The 20,208-nt window shown below is 54.9% G+C and overlaps 1 protein-coding gene across 4 annotated transcripts in view; it reads left to right on the plus strand.

Annotated features, from left to right (window-relative positions):
- hspa12b (heat shock protein family A (Hsp70) member 12B) overlaps window positions 1-20,208 on the plus strand; it is a 244,674-nt gene that overhangs the window by 75,133 nt on the left and 149,333 nt on the right. For all 4 annotated transcript variants that reach the window (XM_087992010.1, XM_087992018.1, XM_087992012.1 and 1 more), the window contains 2 exons: window positions 2,102-2,188; window positions 5,905-6,009. In XM_087992010.1, coding sequence (XP_087848136.1) covers window positions 2,102-2,188; window positions 5,905-6,009 — 192 coding nt within the window. The remainder of the gene's footprint in view (window positions 1-2,101; window positions 2,189-5,904; window positions 6,010-20,208) is intronic.

The raw sequence follows: 20,208 nt of genomic DNA on the forward strand, positions 1-20,208 counted from the left end.
CCCCCCCCACACACAGTCACACTGACCCCCCCCACACACTGTCACACTGACCCCCCACACACACTGTCACACTGACCCCCCCCCGCACACAGTCACACTGATCCCCCCGCACACTGTCACACTGACCCCCCAACACACACACACAGTGTCACACTGACCCCCCCGAACACACACTGTCACACTGACCCCCCAACACACACACAGTCACACTGGCCCCCCTGCACACTGTCACACTGATGCCCCCCACACACTGTCACACTGACCCCCCCACACACTGTCACACTGACCCCCCCACACACACAGTCACACTGAACCCCCCCCACACACTGTCACACTGACCCCCCCACACACATCGTCACACTGACCCCCCCACACACACCGTCACACTGACCCCCCCACACACTGTCACACTGATCCCCCCACACACTGTCACACTGATCCCCCCCTACACAGTCACACTGATCCCCCCGCACACTGTCACACTGACCCCCCAACACACACACACTGTCACACTGACCCCCTCCCCCCCCCACACACACACACACACACACACACAGTCACACCCGCCTCCCCCCACCCCTCACTCCCACACTGTCACCATCCCTTGCTGTCCTGTCCTGGGAGTGTTTGATGGGGACAGTGTAGAGGGAGCTTTACTCTGTATCTAACCCCGTGCTGTCCCTGTCCTGGGAGTGTTTGATGGGGACAGTGTAGAGAGAGCTTTACTCTGTATCTAACCCTGTGCTGTCCCTGTCCTGGGCGTGTTTGATGGGGACAGTGTAGAGGGAGCTTTACTCTGCATCTAACCCCCATGCTGTCCCTGTCCTGGGAGTGTTTGATGGGGACAGTGTAGAGGAAGCTTTACTCTGTATCTAACCCTGTGCTGTCCCTGTCCTGGGAGTGTTTGATGGGGACAGTGTAGAGAGAGCTTTACTCTGTATCTAACCCCGTGCTGTCCCTGTCCTGGGAGTGTTTGATGGGGACAGTGTAGAGAGAGCTTTACTCTGTATCTAACCCTGTGCTGTCCCTGTCCTGGGAGTGTTTGATGGGGACAGTGTAGAGGGAGCTTTACTCTGTATCTAACCCTGTGCTGTCCCTGTTCTGGGAGTGTTTGATGGGGACAGTGTAGAGGGAGCTTTACTCTGTATCTAACCCCGTGCTGTCCCTGTTCTGGGAGTGTTTGATGGGGACAGTGTAGAGGGAGCTTTACTCTGTATCTAACCCCGTGCTGTCCCTGTCCTGGGAGTGTTTGATGGGGACAGTGTAGAGGGAGCTTTACTCTGTATCTAACCCCGTGCTGTCCCTGTCCTGGGAGTGTTTGATGGGGACAGTGTAGAGGAAGCTTTACTCTGTATCTAACCCTGTGCTGTCCCTGTCCTGGGAGTGTTTGATGGGGACAGTGTAGAGAGAGCTTTACTCTGTATCTAACCCCGTGCTGTCCCTGTGCTGGGAGTGTTTGAAGGGGACAGTGTAGAGAGAGCTTTACTCTGTATCTAACCCCGTGCTGTCCCTGTCCTGGGAGTGTTTGATGGGGACAGTGTAGAGGGAGCTTTACTCTGTATCTAACCCCGTGCTGTCCCTGTCCTGGGAGTGTTTGATGGGGACAGTGTAGAGGGAGCTTTACTCTGTATCTAACCCCGTGCTGTCCCTGCCCTGGGAGTGTTTGATGGGGACAGTGTAGAGGAAGCTTTACTCTGTATCTAACCCTGTGCTGTCCCTGTCCTGGAGGACTTTGTTTACTCTCTCGGGTGAGTTGGCTGGGCCAGCATTAAATGGCTGTCCTTACTTGTTGCCGGTTGGGTCTGGAGTCAGAGGGTCTGGTTGGGTCGGACAGCAGTGACCCAGCTGGGGGCTTTCACCGTGGTCACATGGTCCCCATTTAGCCTGGTCTTTATTTCAGATCCTAATGGATTTGGAATATTTCCCTGTGCTGTCCTGGGATGATCTGATCCCTTGTGTCCCTACATGAACCTGGGAATCTCGGGATTCCTCGCTCCGTGGTATTGTCAATGCACTGTCCCTGCCTCAGTAAACTCTCCACACAGTGCTGCAGGATACCTGGCTCCCGGATAATTGTTTGATTGTTTGTGGACTTTTGCAGCTCGGGAGCAGCTTCGACGTTCCCGACACAGTCGGACATTCCTGATGGAAAGTGGAGTTGGAGATTTGTGGGCGGAGATGGAGACAGGTACCTGTTCCTCATGACCACTCTCTCTCTCTCTCCCTCTCTCCCTCTCTCCCTCAGTGAACACTTCTCTCTCTCTCTCTCCCTCTCTCCCTCTCTCCCTCAGTGAACACTTCTCTCTCTCTCTCTCTCTCTCTCCCTCTCTCCCTCAGTGAACACTTCTCTCTCTCTCTCTCTCCCTCTCTCCCTCAGTGAACACTTCTCTCTCTCTCTGTCTCTCTCTCCCTCTCTCCCTCAGTGAACACTTCTCTCTCTCTCTCTGTCTCCCTCTCTCTCCCTCAGTGAACACCTCTCTCTCTCCCTCTCTCTCTCTCCCTCTCTCCCTCAATGAACACTTCTCTCTCTCTCTCTCTCCCTCTCTCCCTCAGTGAACACTTCTCTCTCTCTCTCCCTCTTTCTCTCTCCCTCTCTCCCTCAGTGAACACTTCTCTCTCTCTCTCTCCCTCTCTCCCTCAGTGAACACTTCTCTCTCTCCCTCTCTCTCCCTCAGTGAACACTTCTCTCTCTCTCTGTCTCCCTCTCTCTCCCTCAGTGAACACCTCTCTCTCTCCCTCTCTCTCTCTCCCTCTCTCCCTCAGTGAACACTTCTCTCTCTCTCTCTCCCTCTCTCCCTCAGTGAACACTTCTCTCTCTCTCCCTCTTTCTCTCTCCCTCTCTCCCTCAGTGAACACTTCTCTCTCTCTCTCTCTCCCTCTCTCCCTCAGTGAACACTTCTCTCTCTCCCTCTCTCTCCCTCAGTGAACACTTCTCTCTCTCTCTCTCTCCCTCTCTCCCTCAGTGAACACTTCTCTCTCTCTCTCCCTCTCTCCCTCAATGAACACTTCTCTCTCTCTCTGTCTCTCTATCCCTCTCTCCCTCAGTGAACACCTCTCTCTCTCTCTCTCCCTCTCTCCCTCAGTGAACACTTCTCTCTCTCCCTGTCTCTCTCTCTCTCTCTCTCCCTCAGTGAACACTTCTCTCTCTCCCTGTCTCTCTCTCTCTCTCTCTCTCTCTCTCCCTCAGTGAACACTTCTCTCTCTCTCTCCCTCTCTCCCTCAGTGAACACCTCTCTCTCTCTCAGTGAACTCTGTTTCTCTCTCTCTCTCTATTTTTCTCTGTGTGAACCCTATTTGTCTCTCTCTCTGTGAACTCTGTTTCTCTCTCTCTCTGAATCCTGCTTCTCTCCCTCTCTCTCTTATTATAGAGAGGGTTTACAGCGTCATGGAGATTTACAGAGGAATCTCGATTATCTGGAATCCAATTAACTGAACAAAATATTCCCCATCCATGACCTTCAGATAATTGAGGTTCCTCTGCACAGCACGAAAACAGACCCTTGGTCCAACCCGTCCATGCCTGTAGATATCCCAACCTAATCTCATCCCACCTGCCAGCACCCGGCCCATATCCCTCCAAACCCTTCCTATTCATATACCCATCCAGATGCCTTTTAAATGTTGTAATTGTACCAGCCTCCACCACATCCTCTGGCAGCTCATTCCATACACGTACCACCCTCTGTGTGAAAACGTTGCCCCTCAGGTCCCTTTTAAATCTTTCCCCTCTCAACCTAAACCTTTAGTTCTGGATTCCCCCATCCCAAGCAAAAGAATTTGTCTATTAACCCTATCCAAGCCCCTCATAATTTTGTAAACCTCTATAAGGTCACCCCTCAGCCTCCGACGCTCCAGGGAAAACAGCCCCAGGCTGTTCAGCCTCTCCCTATAGCTCAGATCCTCCAACCCTGGCAACATCCTTGTAAATCTTTTCCGAACCCTTTCAAGTTTCATAACAGAGTCTAGATCAGAGTGGTGCTGGAAAAGCACAGCAAGTCAGGCAGCATCTGAGGAGCAGGGAAATTGATGTTTCGGGCAGAAGCCCTTCATCAGGGCTTTTGATGAAGGGCTTTTGCCCAAAACATTGATTTTCCTACTCCTCAGATGCTACCTGACTTGCTGTGCTTTTCCAGCACCACTCTGATCTAGACTCTCGTTTCCAGCATCTGCAGTCCTCACTTTTGCCACCTTTCACAACATCTTTCCGATAGGAAGGAGACCAGAATTGCACGCAATATCCCAACAGTGGCCTAACCAATGTCCTGTACAGCCGCAACATGACCTCCCAACTCCTGTTCCCAATACTCTGACCAATAAAGGAAAGCATACCAAACGCCTTCTTCACTATCCTATCTACCTGCGACTCCACTTTCAAGGAGCTATGAATCTGCACTCCAAGGTCTCTTTGTTCAGCAACACTCCCTAGGACCTTACCATTAAGTGTATAAATCCTGTTCTGATCTGCTTTCCCAAAATGCAGCACCTCGCATTTATCTGAATTAAACTCCATCTGCCACATCTCAGCCCATTGGCCCATCTGGTCCAGATCCTGTTATAATCTGAGGTAACCCTCTTCGCTGTTCACTACACCTCCAATTTTGGTGTCATCTGCAAACTTACTAACTGTACCTCTTAGGCTCACATCCAAATCATTTCTATAAATGACAAAAAGTAGAGGACCCAGCATCGATCCTTGTGGCACTCCACTGGTCACAGGCCTCCAGTCTGAAAAACAACCCTCCACCACCACCCTCTGTCTTCTACCTTTGAGCCAGTTCTGTATCCAAATGGCTGGTTCTCCCTGTATTCCATGAGATCTAACCTTGCTAATCAGTCTCCCATGGGGAACCTTGTCGAATGCCTTACTGAAGTCCATATAGATCACATCTACTGCTCTGCCCTCATTGATTCTCTTTGTTACTTCTTCAAAAAACTCAATCAAGTTTGTGAGACATGATTTCCCACTCACAAAGTCATGTTGACTATCCCTAATCAGTACACCCTGTCCCTCAGGATTTCCTCCAACAACTTGCCCACCACTGAGGTCAGGCTCACTGGTCAATAGTTCCCTGGCTTGTCCTTACCGCCCTTCTTAAACAGTGGCACCACGTTTGCCAACCTCCAGTCTTCTGGCACCTCACCTGTGACTATCGATGATACAAATATCTCAGCAAGAGGCCCAGCAATCACTTCTCTAGCTTCCCACAGAGTTCTCGGGTACACCTGATCAGGTCCTGGGGACTTATCCACCTTTAACCGTTTCAAGACATCCAGCACTTCCTCCTCTGTAATCTGGACATTTTGCAAGATGTCACCATCTATTTCCCTACAGTCTATATCTTCCATATCCTTCTCCACAGTAAATACTGATGCAAAATATTCATTTAGTATCTCCCCCATTTTCTGTGGCTCCACACAAAGGCTGCCATGCTGATCTTTGAGGGGCCCTATTCTCTCCCTAGTTACCCTTTTGTCCTTAATATATTTGTAAAAACCCTTTGGATTCTCCTTAATTCTATTTGCCAAAGCTATCTCATGTCCCATTTTTGCCCTCCTGATTTCCCTCTTAAGTATACTCCTACTGCCTTTATACTCTAAGGATTCACTCGATCTATCCTGTCTATACCTGACATATACTTCCTTCTTTTTCTTAACCAAACCCTCAATTTCTCTCATCATCCAGAGGGATATGGGCCATGTGCTGGCAAATGGGACTGGTTTAATATCGGATAACTGGTCAGCATGGACGAGTTGAACAGAAGGCTCTGTTTCTGTGCTGTATGGGGCTATGACTCTCTCTCTCTCTGTCTCGGTGTTTAGCAGATTGCTAACTGCTGTGTTGTGTCCAGCAGCCCTGACCAGCCTCTCTCTCTCTCTGTCTCTCTGTCTCCATGGTGTCTCCAGGGGACCGGTATATTGTGGCGGACTGTGGTGGTGGCACAGTGGATCTGACCGTTCACCAGATCGAGCAGCCGCAGGGGACGCTGAAGGAACTCTACAAAGCCTCAGGTACAGCCTCAGAGAGAGCACGGCCGTGCCCCCAGACCCCCTTCCACATCCCTCCCTGCTCCCCCCCGGGGTTCTCCCATCTCCCCTCGTGGCCCGTCACTAACCTCCTCCCTCCTGAACTTGCATTCCTGTAGCACCTTTTCGGGATGTCTACTCACAGCTTGACAAAAGTGCATTTTTAATAAAAATTTAGTGACCGTAGTCATGGTGGGGACAGGGTGCAGACTCGGTGGGGAGTTGGGGGGGGGGGGGGAGTAGAGAACGAACAAGCTGTTGTGGTGAACAGCAAGATCCCACAGCCAGCAATGCAGAAACCAGCAGGTTCAGGGATTCTGCCTGAGGAATAGATGTTGACCAGGATTCCCAGGGTAACACCTTTCTGTCTTCTTCCAGTGGGGTGTCTTTTCTGCCCAGTTCTGAGGGGGTGATAGATCGAGAGGGTTTAACAACTGCTTCTCTGGCAGTGTGGCACTCCCTCAGTGCTGCACTGGGCACCCATCGCCTCCTGGTGGCCTGGGCAGTGCCATGTTGCTGGTTCCTCTGGAGCCAGCCTCAGTTTCTACCGGAGAGAGGAAGGCCCAGGGGCCTATCATTCCTTCATTAATGCTCAACGTGTGGCCAATCATTACCTTCCCCACACACTGAGCATGCTCAGTTCAGTTGCAGCCACTGAGTGAAGTGTTAGGAGTCACATATATCAAACGGGGAAAGGACTGAATGGACCCAGTGAGTCTTTACCCCAGGTTTTCACAATCACCAGCTCCACCCACCCCCGGAAAGGGCCAGACTGAAGACAGCTCGATAGGGCCTGCAGGGACACGATGGGCCAAAGGCCTCCTGCTGGACAGCAGCTGTGAATGGCCATTGGGGGGATCGGAACTCCTGACCATGGTGTCAGGCTGTGCCCCGTCTGAAAGGGATGCTCACATCAGAGGGAGAGACGGTTGGAATTTCCTGTCTTCAAAAACACAGGCAAAGGAATAAACACCTCATAGTGAGTGTGTGTCTGTGTGCCGGTGCGTCTGTGTGTCTGTGTGCCTGTGTGTCTGTGCGTCGGTGTGTCTGTGTGTCTGTGTGTCGGTGCGTCGGTGTGTCTGTGTGTCGGTGCGTCGGTGTGTCTGTGTGCCTGTGTGCCTGTGCGTCGGTGTGTCTGTGCGTCGGTGTGTCTGTGTGTCTGTGTGCCTGTGCGTCGGTGTGTCTGTGTGTCGGTGTGTCTGTGTGCCTGTGTGCCTGTGCGTCGGTGTGTCTGTGCGTCGGTGTGTCTGTGCGTCGGTGTGTCGGTGTGTCTGTGTGTCGGTGCGTCGGTGTGTCTGTGCGTCGGTGTGTCGGTGTGTCTGTGTGTCTGTGCGTCTGTGCGTCTGTGTGTCGGTGCGTCGGTGTGTCTGTGTGTCGGTGTGTCTGTGTGCCTGTGTGCCTGTGCGTCGGTGTGTCTGTGCGTCGGTGTGTCGGTGCGTCGGTGTGTCTGTGCGTCGGTGTGTCGGTGTGTCTGTGTGCCTGTGCGTCGGTGTGTCTGTGTGTCTGTGTGCCTGTGCGTCTGTGCGTCTGTGTGTCGGTGTGTCTGTGTGTCTGTGCGTCTGTGCGTCGGTGCGTCGGTGTGTCTGTGTGCCTGTGTGCCTGTGCGTCGGTGTGTCTGTGCGTCGGTGTGTCGGTGTGTCTGTGTGCCTGTGCGTCGGTGTGTCTGTGTGTCTGTGTGCCTGTGTGCCTGTGCGTCTGTGCGTCTGTGCGTCTGTGTGTCGGTGCGTCGGTGTGTCTGTGTGCCTGTGCGTCGGTGCGTCGGTGTGTCTGTGTGTCTGTGTGCCTGTGCGTCGGTGCGTCTGTGTGCCTGTGTGCCTGTGCGTCGGTGTGTCTGTGTGTCTGTGTGCCTGTGTGTCGGTGTGTCTGTGTGCCTGTGTGCCTGTGCGTCGGTGTGTCTGTGCGTCGGTGTGTCGGTGCGTCGGTGTGTCTGTGTGTCAGTGTGTCAGTGTGTCTGTGTGTCTGTGTGTCTGTGTGTTGGTGTGTCTGCATCTTGGTGTGAATGTGTGTGAGAGTGCGTGTGTGTGAGTGAGTGTGTTGGAGTGAGGGGTTTTGTTGGTATGAGTGAGTGTGTGTGTTGGTATGAGTGTGTGTGTTTGTGTGAGTGAGTGTGTGTGTGTTTGTGTGAGTGAGTGTGAGTGTGTTGGTATGAGTGAGTGTGCGCGTTTGTGTGAGTGTGTGTTGGTGAGTGTGAGTGTGTGTTTGTGTGAGTGTGTGTTGGTGTGAGTGTGTTGGTTAGTGTGTGTGTTTGCGTGAGTGTGAGTGCGTGTTGGTGTGAGTGTGTGTGAGTGTGAGTGTGTGTTGGTGTGAGTGTATGTTTGTGTGAGTGTGAGTTTGTGTTGGTGTGAGTGTGTATTGGTGAGTGTGAGTGTGTTTGTGTGTGTGTATGTTTGTGTGAGTGTGTGTTTGTGTGAGTGAGAGTGTGTTGGTGTGAGTGTGTATTGGTGAGTGTGAGTGTGTTTGTGTGTGTGTGTGTGAGTGTATGTTAGTGTGTGTGTTTGTGTGAGTGTATGTTTGTGTGAGTGAGAGTGTGTTGGTGTGAGTGTGTATTGGTGAGTGTGTGTGTTTGTGTGAGTGTGAGTGTATGTTTGTGTGTGTGAGTGTGTATTGGTGAGTGTGAGTATGTGTTTGTGTGTGTGTATGTTTGTGTGAGTGTGTATGTTTGTGTGAGTGTGTGTTTGTGTGAGTGTGAGTGTATGTTTGTGTGTGTGTGATTGGTGAGTGTGAGTATGTGTATGTTTGTATGAATGTATGTTTGTGTGAGTGTGTGTTGGTGTGAGGCTGGATGAATCTGCTGGATTTCCCAGGCAGACATGAACACTGAGCAGGCTGTGAACAAGGAGGAGAAGTGAGGACTGTAGATGGAGCTCTGGCACCACCCAGTGGCTGTTGGATTGCGTTACCCTGAGATCCCACACACACTACCCTGTGTGACAGACATCCCCTTTTCCTGATCATTTGCCATCCTGGGAAAACCCACCCCTCCAGCCCAAACCTTACAGGGGGAGAGAGGGTTGGGTTGGAGGTTGGGGGTAAGGAAGGTGTACAGTGCCCCCGGGGGGGGGAGGTGAGGAGAGTGGTACAGGTTTGAGGACACTGGACACAACCTCCCTGTCTGTCTCAGGGAGCCAATGTAACTCTTCCTATGAAAGACAATGGGTGTAGTGTTACACAGGCATAATGCTGTACGGCTGCAGTGTTGTACGGCTGTAGTGTTGTACGGGTGTAGTGTTGTACGGGCGCAGTGTTATACGGGTGTAGTGTTGCACGGCTGTAGTTTTGTACGGGTGTAGCATTGTATGGGCGCAGTGTTGTACTGCTGTAGTGTTGTACAGGCGCAGTGTTGTACAGGCGCAGTGTTGTACAGGCGCAGTGTTGTACGGGCGCAGTGTTGTACGGGCGCAGTGTTGTACGGGTGCAGTGTTGTACGGGCGCAGTGTTGTACGGGTGCAGTGTTGTACGGGTGCAGTGTTGTACAGACGCAGTGTTGTACGGTCGCAGTGTTGTACGGCTGTAGTGTTGTACAGGCGCAGTGTTGTACAGGCGCAGTGTTGTACAGGCGCAGTGTTGTACGGGCGCAGTGTTGTACGGTCGCAGTGTTGTACGGGCGCAGTGTTGTACAGACGCAGTGTTGTACAGACGCAGTGTTGTACGGGTGCAGTGTTGTACAGACGCAGTGTTGTACGGTCGCAGTGTTGTACGGGTGCAGTGTTGTACAGACGCAGTGTTGTACGGGCGCAGTGTTGTACTGGCGCAGTGTTGTACGGGCGCAGTGTTGTACGGGTGTAGTGTATTACAGGCGCAGAGTTGTACAGGCGCAGTGTTACACGGGTGTAGTGTTGCACGGCTGTTGTTTTGTACGGGTGTAGCATTGTATGGGCGCAGTGTTGTACGGGCGCAGTGTTGTACTGCTGTAGTGTTGTACAGGCGCAGTGTTGTACGGGCGCAGTGTTGTACAGACGCAGTGTTGTACGGGTGTAGTGTTGTACGGGCGCAGTGTTGTACAGGTGTAGTGTTGTACGGGTGTAGTGTTGTACAGGTGTAGTGTTGTACGGGCGCAGTGTTGTACGGGCGCAGTGTTGTACGGGCGCAGTGTTGTACGGGCGCAGTGTTGTCCACGTGTAGTGTTGTATGTGTGTAGCGTTGTATTGGTGTAGAGTTGTACAGGCGCAGTGTTGTTCGGGTGTAGTGTTGGACGGGCGTAGTGTTGTATGGGTGTAGCATTGTACGGGTGCAGTGTTGCACGGGCACAGTGTTGTACGGGTGTAGTGTTGTACGGGCGCAGTGTTGTACGGGCGCAGTGTTGTACGGGTGCAGTGTTGTACGGGCGCAGTGTTGTACGGGCGCAGTGTTGTACGGGCGCAGTGTTGTACGGGCGCAGTGTTGTACAGACGCAATGTTGTACGGGTGCAGTGTTGTACGGGCGCAGTGTTGTACGGGCGCAGTGTTGTACGGGCGCAGTGTTGTACGGGTGCAGTGTTGTACGGGCGCAGTGTTGTACGGGCGCAGTGTTGTACGGCTGCAGTGTTGTACGGGCGCAGTGTTGTACGGGCGCAGTGTTGTACGGGCGCAGTGTTGTACGGGTACAGTGTTGTACGGGCGCAGTGTTGTACGGGCGCAGTGTTGTACGGGTACAGTGTTGTACAGACGCAGTGTTGTACGGGCGCAGTGTTGTACGGGTGCAGTGTTGTACGGGCGCAGTGTTGTACGGGTACAGTGTTGTACGGGCGCAGTGTTGTACGGGTGCAGTGTTGTACGGGCGCAGTGTTGTACGGGTACAGTGTTGTACGGGCGCAGTGTTGTACGGGCGCAGTGTTGTACGGGCGCAGTGTTGTACGGGTACAGTGTTGTACGGGCGCAGTGTTGTACGGGCGCAGTGTTGTACGGGCGCAGTTTTGTACGGGCGCAGTGTTGTACGGGCGCAGTGTTGTACGGGCGCAGTGTTGTACGGGCGCAGTGTTGTACGGGCGCAGTGTTGTACGGGTGTAGTGTTGCACGGATGTAGTGTTGTACGGGCGCAGTGTTGTACGGGCGGAGTGTTGTACGGGCGCAGTGTTGTACGGGCGCAGTGTTGTACGGGCGCAGTGTTGTATGGGCGCAGTGTTGTACGGGTGTAGTGTTGTACAGACGCAGTGTTGTACGGGCGCAGTGTTGTACGGGCGCAGTGTTGTACGGGCGCAGTGTTGTACGGGTGCAGTGTTGTACGGCTGCAGTGTTGTATGGGCGCAGTGTTGTACGGGTGCAGTGTTGTACGGGTGTAGTGTTGTACAGACGCAGTGTTGTACGGGCGCAGTGTTGTACGGGTGTAGTGTTGTACGGGTGCAGTGTTGTACGGGTGCAGTGTTGTACGGGTGTAGTGTTGTACAGACGCAGTGTTGTACGGGCGCAGTGTTGTACGGGTGTAGTGTTGTACGGGTGCAGTGTTGTACGGGTGCAGTGTTGTACGGGCGCAGTGTTGTACGGGCGCAGTGTTGTACGGGTGCAGTGTTGTACGGGTGCAGTGTTGTACGGGTGCAGTGTTGTACAGACGCAGTGTTGTACGGCTGCAGTGTTGTACGGGCGCAGTGTTGTACGGGTGCAGTGTTGTACAGACGCAGTGTTGTACGGGCGCAGTGTTGTACAGACGCAGTGTTGTACGGGCGCAGTGTTGTACGGGCGCAGTGTTGTACGGGCGCAGTGTTGTACGGGCGCAGTGTTGTACGGGCGCAGTGTTGTACGGGCGCAGTGTTGTACAGACGCAGTGTTGTACGGGCGCAGTGTTGTACGGGCGCAGTGTTGTACGGGCGCAGTGTTGTACGGGCGCAGTGTTGTACGGGCGCAGTGTTGTACAGACGCAGTGTTGTACGGGCGCAGTGTTGTACGGGCGCAGTGTTGTACGGGTGCAGTGTTGTACGGGCGCAGTGTTGTACGGGCGCAGTGTTGTACGGGCGCAGTGTTGTACGGGCGCAGTGTTGTACGGGCGCAGTGTTGTACGGGCGCAGTGTTGTACGGGCGCAGTGTTGTACAGACGCAGTGTTGTACGGGCGCAGTGTTGTACGGGCGCAGTGTTGTACGGGCGCAGTGTTGTACGGGCGCAGTGTTGTACGGGCGCAGTGTTGTACAGACGCAGTGTTGTACGGGCGCAGTGTTGTACGGGCGCAGTGTTGTACGGGTGTAGTGTTGTACGGGTGTAGTGTTGAACGGGTGCAGTGTTGTACGGGCGCAGTGTTGTACAGACGCAGTGTTGTACGGGTGTAGTGTTGTACGGGTGTAGTGTTGTACGGGCGCAGTGTTGTACAGACGCAGTGTTGTACGGGCGCAGTGTTGTACGGGCGCAGTGTTGTACAGACGCAGTGTTGTACGGGCGCAGTGTTGTACGGGCGCAGTGTTGTACGGGCGCAGTGTTGTACAGACGCAGTGTTGTACGGGCGCAGTGTTGTACAGACGCAGTGTTGTACGGGCGCAGTGTTGTACGGGTGTAGTGTTGTACGGGTGTAGTGTTGAACGGGTGCAGTGTTGTACGGGCGCAGTGTTGTACAGACGCAGTGTTGTACGGGCGCAGTGTTGTACGGGCGCAGTGTTGTACAGACGCAGTGTTGTACGGGCGCAGTGTTGTACGGGCGCAGTGTTGTACGGCTGTAGTGTTGTACGGGCGCAGTGTTGTACGGCTGCAGTGTTGTACGGGCGCAGTGTTGTACGGGCGCAGTGTTGTCCGGCTGCAGTGTTGTCTGGCTGCAGTGTTGTACGGGCGCAGTGTTGTACGGCTGCAGTGTTGTACGGGCGCAGTGTTGTACGGGCGCAGTGTTGTACGGACGCAGTGTTGTACGGGCGCAGTGTTGTACGGGTGCAGTGTTGTACGGGTGTAGTGTTGTACGGGTGCAGTTTTGTACGGGTGCAGTGTTGTACAGGCGCAGTGTTGTACGGGCGCAGTGTTGTACGGGCGCAGTGTTGTACGGGCGCAGTGTTGTACGGGCGCAGTGTTGTACGGGTGCAGTGTTGTACGGGTGCAGTGTTGTACGGGCGCAGTGTTGTACAGGCGCAGTGTTGTACGGGCGCAGTGTTGTACGGGCGCAGTGTTGTACGGGTGCAGTGTTGTACGGGTGCAGTGTTGTACGGGTGCAGTGTTGTACGGGCGCAGTGTTGTACAGACGCAGTGTTGTACGGTCGCAGTGTTGTACGGGTGCAGTGTTGTACAGACGCAGTGTTGTACGGTCGCAGTGTTGTACGGGTGCAGTGTTGTACAGACGCAGTGTTGTACGGGCGCAGTGTTGTACTGGCGCAGTGTTGTACGGGCGCAGTGTTGTACGGGTGTAGTGTATTACAGGCGCAGAGTTGTACAGGCGCAGTGTTACACGGGTGTAGTGTTGCACGGCTGTTGTTTTGTACGGGTGTAGCATTGTATGGGCGCAGTGTTGTACGGGCGCAGTGTTGTACTGCTGTAGTGTTGTACAGGCGCAGTGTTGTACGGGCGCAGTGTTGTACAGACGCAGTGTTGTACGGGTGTAGTGTTGTACGGGCGCAGTGTTGTACAGGTGTAGTGTTGTACGGGTGTAGTGTTGTACAGGTGTAGTGTTGTACGGGCGCAGTGTTGTACGGGCGCAGTGTTGTACGGGCGCAGTGTTGTACGGGCGCAGTGTTGTACGGGTGCAGTGTTGTACGGGCGCAGTGTTGTACGGGCGCAGTGTTGTCCACGTGTAGTGTTGTATGTGTGTAGCGTTGTATTGGTGTAGAGTTGTACAGGCGCAGTGTTGTTCGGGTGTAGTGTTGGACGGGCGTAGTGTTGTATGGGTGTAGCATTGTACGGGTGCAGTGTTGCACGGGCACAGTGTTGTACGGGTGTAGTGTTGTACGGGCGCAGTGTTGTACGGGCGCAGTGTTGTACGGGTGCAGTGTTGTACGGGTGCAGTGTTGTACGGGCGCAGTGTTGTACGGGCGCAGTGTTGTACGGGTGCAGTGTTGTACGGGCGCAGTGTTGTACGGGCGCAGTGTTGTACGGGCGCAGTGTTGTACGGGCGCAGTGTTGTACGGGTGCAGTGTTGTACGGGCGCAGTGTTGTACGGGCGTAGTGTTGTACGGGCGCAGTGTTGTACGGCTGCAGTGTTGTACGGGCGCAGTGTTGTACGGGCGCAGTGTTGTACGGGCGCAGTGTTGTACGGGCGCAGTGTTGTACGGGTACAGTGTTGTACGGGCGCAGTGTTGTACGGGCGCAGTGTTGTACGGGTACAGTGTTGTACAGACGCAGTGTTGTACGGGCGCAGTGTTGTACGGGTGCAGTGTTGTACGGGCGCAGTGTTGTACGGGTACAGTGTTGTACGGGTGCAGTGTTGTACGGGTGCAGTGTTGTACGGGTACAGTGTTGTACGGGCGCAGTGTTGTACGGGCGCAGTGTTGTACGGGTACAGTGTTGTACGGGCGCAGTGTTGTACGGGCGCAGTGTTGTACGGGCGCAGTGTTGTACGGGCGCAGTGTTGTACGGCTGCAGTGTTGTAGGGGCGCAGTGTTGTACGGGCGCAGTGTTGTACGGGCGGAGTGTTGTACGGGCGCAGTGTTGTACGGGCGCAGTTTTGTACGGGTACAGTGTTGTACGGGCGCAGTGTTGTACGGGCGCAGTGTTGTACGGGCGCAGTGTTGTACGGGCGCAGTGTTGTACGGGCGCAGTTTTGTACGGGTACAGTGTTGTACGGGCGCAGTGTTGTACGGGCGCAGTGTTGTACGGGCGCAGTGTTGTACGGGCGCAGTGTTGTACGGCTGCAGTGTTGTAGGGGCGCAGTGTTGTACGGGCGCAGTGTTGTACGGGCGGAGTGTTGTACGGGCGCAGTGTTGTACGGGCGCAGTGTTGTACGGGCGCAGTGTTGTATGGGCGCAGTGTTGTACGGGTGTAGTGTTGTACAGACGCAGTGTTGTACGGGCGCAGTGTTGTACGGGCGCAGTGTTGTACGGGCGCAGTGTTGTACGGGTGCAGTGTTGTACGGGTGCAGTGTTGTACGGGTGTAGTGTTGTACAGACGCAGTGTTGTACGGGCGCAGTGTTGTACGGGTGTAGTGTTGTACGGGTGCAGTGTTGTACAGACGCAGTGTTGTACGGCTGCAGTGTTGTACGGGCGCAGTGTTGTACGGGTGCAGTGTTGTACAGACGCAGTGTTGTACGGGCGCAGTGTTGTACAGACGCAGTGTTGTACGGGCGCAGTGTTGTACGGGCGCAGTGTTGTACGGGCGCAGTGTTGTACGGGCGCAGTGTTGTACGGGCGCAGTGTTGTACAGACGCAGTGTTGTACGGGCGCAGTGTTGTATGGGCGCAGTGTTGTACGGGTGTAGTGTTGTACAGACGCAGTGTTGTACGGGCGCAGTGTTGTAGGGGCGCAGTGTTGTACGGGCGCAGTGTTGTACGGGCGCAGTGTTGTACGGGCGCAGTGTTGTACGGGCGCAGTGTTGTACGGGCGCAGTGTTGTACGGGCGCAGTGTTGTACGGGCGCAGTGTTGTACGGGCGCAGTGTTGTACAGACGCAGTGTTGTACGGGCGCAGTGTTGTACGGGCGCAGTGTTGTACGGGTGTAGTGTTGTACGGGTGTAGTGTTGAACGGGTGCAGTGTTGTACGGGCGCAGTGTTGTACAGACGCAGTGTTGTACGGGCGCAGTGTTGTACGGGTGTAGTGTTGTACGGGTGTAGTGTTGTACGGGCGCAGTGTTGTACAGACGCAGTGTTGTACGGGCGCAGTGTTGTACGGGCGCAGTGTTGTACGGGTGCAGTGTTGTACGGGCGCAGTGTTGTACGGGCGCAGTGTTGTACAGACGCAGTGTTGTACGGGCGCAGTGTTGTATGGGCGCAGTGTTGTACGGGTGTAGTGTTGTACAGACGCAGTGTTGTACGGGCGCAGTGTTGTAGGGGCGCAGTGTTGTACGGGCGCAGTGTTGTACGGGCGCAGTGTTGTACGGGCGCAGTGTTGTACGGGCGCAGTGTTGTACGGGCGCAGTGTTGTACGGGCGCAGTGTTGTACGGGCGCAGTGTTGTACGGGCGCAGTGTTGTACGGGCGCAGTGTTGTACAGACGCAGTGTTGTACGGGCGCAGTGTTGTACGGGCGCAGTGTTGTACGGGTGTAGTGTTGTACGGGTGTAGTGTTGAACGGGTGCAGTGTTGTACGGGCGCAGTGTTGTACAGACGCAGTGTTGTACGGGCGCAGTGTTGTACGGGTGTAGTGTTGTACGGGTGTAGTGTTGTACGGGCGCAGTGTTGTACAGACGCAGTGTTGTACGGGCGCAGTGTTGTACGGGCGCAGTGTTGTACAGACGCAGTGTTGTACGGGCGCAGTGTTGTACGGGCGCAGTGTTGTACGGGCGCAGTGTTGTACAGACGCAGTGTTGTACGGGCGCAGTGTTGTACAGACGCAGTGTTGTACGGGCGCAGTGTTGTACGGGTGTAGTGTTGTACGGGTGTAGTGTTGAACGGGTGCAGTGTTGTACGGGCGCAGTGTTGTACGGGCGCAGTGTTGTACGGGCGCAGTGTTGTACAGACGCAGTGTTGTACGGGCGCAGTGTTGTACGGGCGCAGTGTTGTACGGCTGTAGTGTTGTACGGGCGCAGTGTTGTACGGCTGCAGTGTTGTACGGGCGCAGTGTTGTACGGGCGCAGTGTTGTCCGGCTGCAGTGTTGTCTGGCTGCAGTGTTGTACGGGCGCAGTGTTGTACGGCTGCAGTGTTGTACGGGCGCAGTGTTGTACGGGCGCAGTGTTGTACGGACGCAGTGTTGTACGGGCGCAGTGTTGTACGGGTGCAGTGTTGTACGGGTGTAGTGTTGTACGGGTGCAGTTTTGTACGGGTGCAGTGTTGTACGGGCGCAGTGTTGTACGGGCGCAGTGTTGTACGGCTGCAGTGTTGTACGGCTGCAGTGTTGTACGGGCGCAGTGTTATACGGGTGTAGTGTTGCACGGCTGTAGTTTTGTACGGGTGTAGCATTGTATGGGCGCAGTGTTGTACTGCTGTAGTGTTGTACAGGCGCAGTGTTGTACGGGCGCAGTGTTGTACGGGCGCAGTGTTGTACGGGCTCAGTGTTGTACGGGCACAGTGTTGAATGGGTGTAGTGTTGTACGGGCACAGTGTTGTACGGGCGCAGTGTTGTACAGGCGCAGTGTTGTACGGGTGTAGCGTTGTACGGGCACAGTGTTGTACGGGCGCAGTGTTGAACAGGCGCAGTGTTGTACAGGTGCAGTGTTGTACGGGCGCAGTGTTGTACGGGCGCAGTGTTGTACGGGCGTAGTGTTGTACGGGCGCAGTGTTGTACGGCTGCAGTGTTGTACGGCTGCAGTGTTGTACGGGCGCAGTGTTGTACGGGCGCAGTGTTGTACGGGCGCAGTGTTGTACGGCTGCAGTGTTGTACAGACGCAGTGTTGTACGGGCGCAGTGTTGTACGGGCGCAGTGTTGTACGGCTGCAGTGTTGTACGGGCGCAGTGTTATACGGGTGCAGTGTTGTACGGGTGCAGTGTTGTACGGGCGCAGTGTTGTACGGGTGCAGTGTTGTACGGGTGCAGTGTTGTACGGGCGCAGTGTTGTACGGCTGCAGTGTTGTACGGGTGCAGTGTTGTACGGGCGCAGTGTTATACGGGTGTAGTGTTGCACGGCTGTAGTTTTGTACGGGTGTAGCATTGTATGGGCGCAGTGTTGTACTGCTGTAGTGTTGTACAGGCGCAGTGTTGTACGGGCTCAGTGTTGTACGGGCACAGTGTTGAATGGGTGTAGTGTTGTACGGGCGCAGTGTTGTACGGGCGCAGTGTTGTACGGGTGTAGCGTTGTACAGGCGCAGTATTGAACAGGCGCAGTGTTGTACGGGCGCAGTGTTGTACGGGTGTAGTGTTGCACGGATGTAGCGTTGTACGGGCGAAGTGTTGTACGGGCGCAGTGTTGTACGGGCGCAGTGTTGTACGGGCGCAGTGTTGTACGGGCGCAGTGTTGTACGGGCGCAGTGTTGTACGGATGGAGCGTTGTACGGGCGCAGTGTTGTACGGGTGCAGTGTTGTACGGGCGCAGTGTTGTACGGGTGCAGTGTTGTACGGGCGAAGTGTTGTACGGGTGCAGTGTTGTACGGGCGCAGTGTTGTACGGGCGCAGTGTTGTACGGGCGCAGTGTTGTACGGATGGAGCGTTGTACGGGCGCAGTGTTGTACGGGTGCAGTGTTGTACGGGCGCAGTGTTGTACGGGCGCAGTGTTGTACGGGCGCAGTGTTGTACGGATGGAGCGTTGTACGGGCGCAGTGTTGTACGGGTGCAGTGTTGTACGGGCGCAGTGTTGTACGGGCGCAGTGTTGTACGGATGTAGCGTTGTACGGGCGCAGTGTTGTACGGGCGCAGTGTTGTACGGGCGCAGTGTTGTACGGGCGCAGTGTTGTACGGCTGCAGTGTTGTACGGGCGCAGTGTTGTACGGGCGCAGTGTTGTACGGGTGCAGTGTTGTACGTGCGCAGTGTTGTACAGATGCAGTGTTGTACGGGCGCAGTGTTGTACGGGCACAGTGTGGTACGGGTGTAGTGTTGTACGGGTGCAGTGTTGTACGGGTGCAGTGTTGTACGGGTGTAGTGTTGTACGGGTGCAGTGTTGTACGGGCGCAGTGTTGTACGGGCGCAGTGTTGTACGGGTGCAGTGTTGTACGGCTGCAGTGTTGTACGGGTGCAGTGTTGTACGGGCGCAGTGTTGTACGGCTGCAGTGTTGTACGGGCGCAGTGTTGTACGGCTGCAGTGTTGTACGGCTGCAGTGTTGTACGGGTGCAGTGTTGTACGGGCGCAGTGTTGTACGGCTGCAGTGTTGTACGGGCGCAGTGTTGTACGGGCGCAGTGTTGTACGGGTGCAGTGTTGTACGGGCGCAGTGTTGTACGGCTGCAGTGTTGTACGGGCGCAGTGTTGTACGGGCGCAGTGTTGTACGGGCGCAGTGTTGTACGGGCGCAGTGTTGTACGAGCGCAGTGTTGTACGGGTGCAGTGTTGTACGGCTGCAGTGCTGTACGGCTGCAGTGTTGTACGGGTGCAGTGTTGTACGGGCGCAGTGTTGTACAGACGCAGTGTTGTTCGGGCGCAGTGTTGTACAGCTGCAGTGTTGTACGGCTGCAGTGTTGTACGGGTGTAGTGTTGTACGGGTGCAGTGTTGTACGGGCGCAGTGTTGTATGGGCGCAGTGTTGTACGGGCGCAGTGTTGTACAGACGCAGTGTTGTACAGACGCAGTGTTGTACGGGCACATTGTTATACGGGTGCAGTGTTGTACGGGCGCAGTGTTGTACAGACGCAGTGTTGTACGAGCGCAGTGTTGTACGGGCGCAGTGTGGTACGGGTGCAGTGTTGTACGGGTGCAGTGTTGTACGGGCGCAGTGTTGTACAGGTGTAGTGTTGTACGGGCGCAGTGTTGTACGGGCGCAGTGTTGTACGGGCGCAGTGTTGTACGGGCGCAGTGTTGTACAGGTGTAGTGTTGTACGGGCGCAGTGTTGTACAGGCGCAGTGTTGTACGGGCGCAGTGTTGTACGGGTGTAGTGTTGTACGGGTGCAGTGTTGTACGGGCGCAGTGTTGTACGGGCGCAGTGTTGTACCGGTGTAGCGTTGTATGTGTGTAGCGTTGTATGGGTGTAGAGTTGTACAGGCGCAGTGTTGTACGGGTGTAGTGTTGGACGGGCGTAGTGTTGTATGGGTGTAGTGTTGTACAGATGCAGTGTTGTACGGCTGCAGTGTTGTACGGGCGCAGTGTTGTATGGGCGCAGTGTTGTATGGGTGTAGCATTGTACGGGTGCAGTGTTGCACGGGCGCAGTGTTGTACGGCTGCAGTGTTGTACGGGCGCAGTGTTGTACGGGTGTAGTGTTGTACGGCTGCAGTGTTGTACGGCTGCAGTGTTGTACGGGCGCAGTTTTGTACGGGTACAGTGTTGTACGGGCGCAGTGTTGTACGGGCGCAGTGTTGTACGGGCGCAGTGTTGTACGGCTGCAGTGTTGTACGGGCACAGTGTTGTACGGGTGCAGTGTTGTACGGCTGCAGTGTTGTACGGGCGCAGTGTTGTACGGCTGCAGTGTTGTACGGGCGCAGTGTTGTACGGCTGCAGTGTTGTACGGCTGCAGTGTTGTACGGGCGCAGTTTTGTACGGGCGCAGTGTTGTACGGGTGCAGTGTTGTACGGGTGCAGTGTTGTACGGCTGCAGTGTTGTACGGGCGCAGTGTTGTACGGGCGCAGTGTTGTACGGCTGC

The sequence above is a fragment of the Chiloscyllium plagiosum genome, unplaced genomic scaffold, assembly GCF_037043375.1.
Source record: "Chiloscyllium plagiosum isolate Xiang-an unplaced genomic scaffold, Cpla_swu_hap1 HiC_scaffold_1, whole genome shotgun sequence".
Classification (NCBI taxonomy): Eukaryota; Metazoa; Chordata; class Chondrichthyes; order Orectolobiformes; family Hemiscylliidae; genus Chiloscyllium; species Chiloscyllium plagiosum.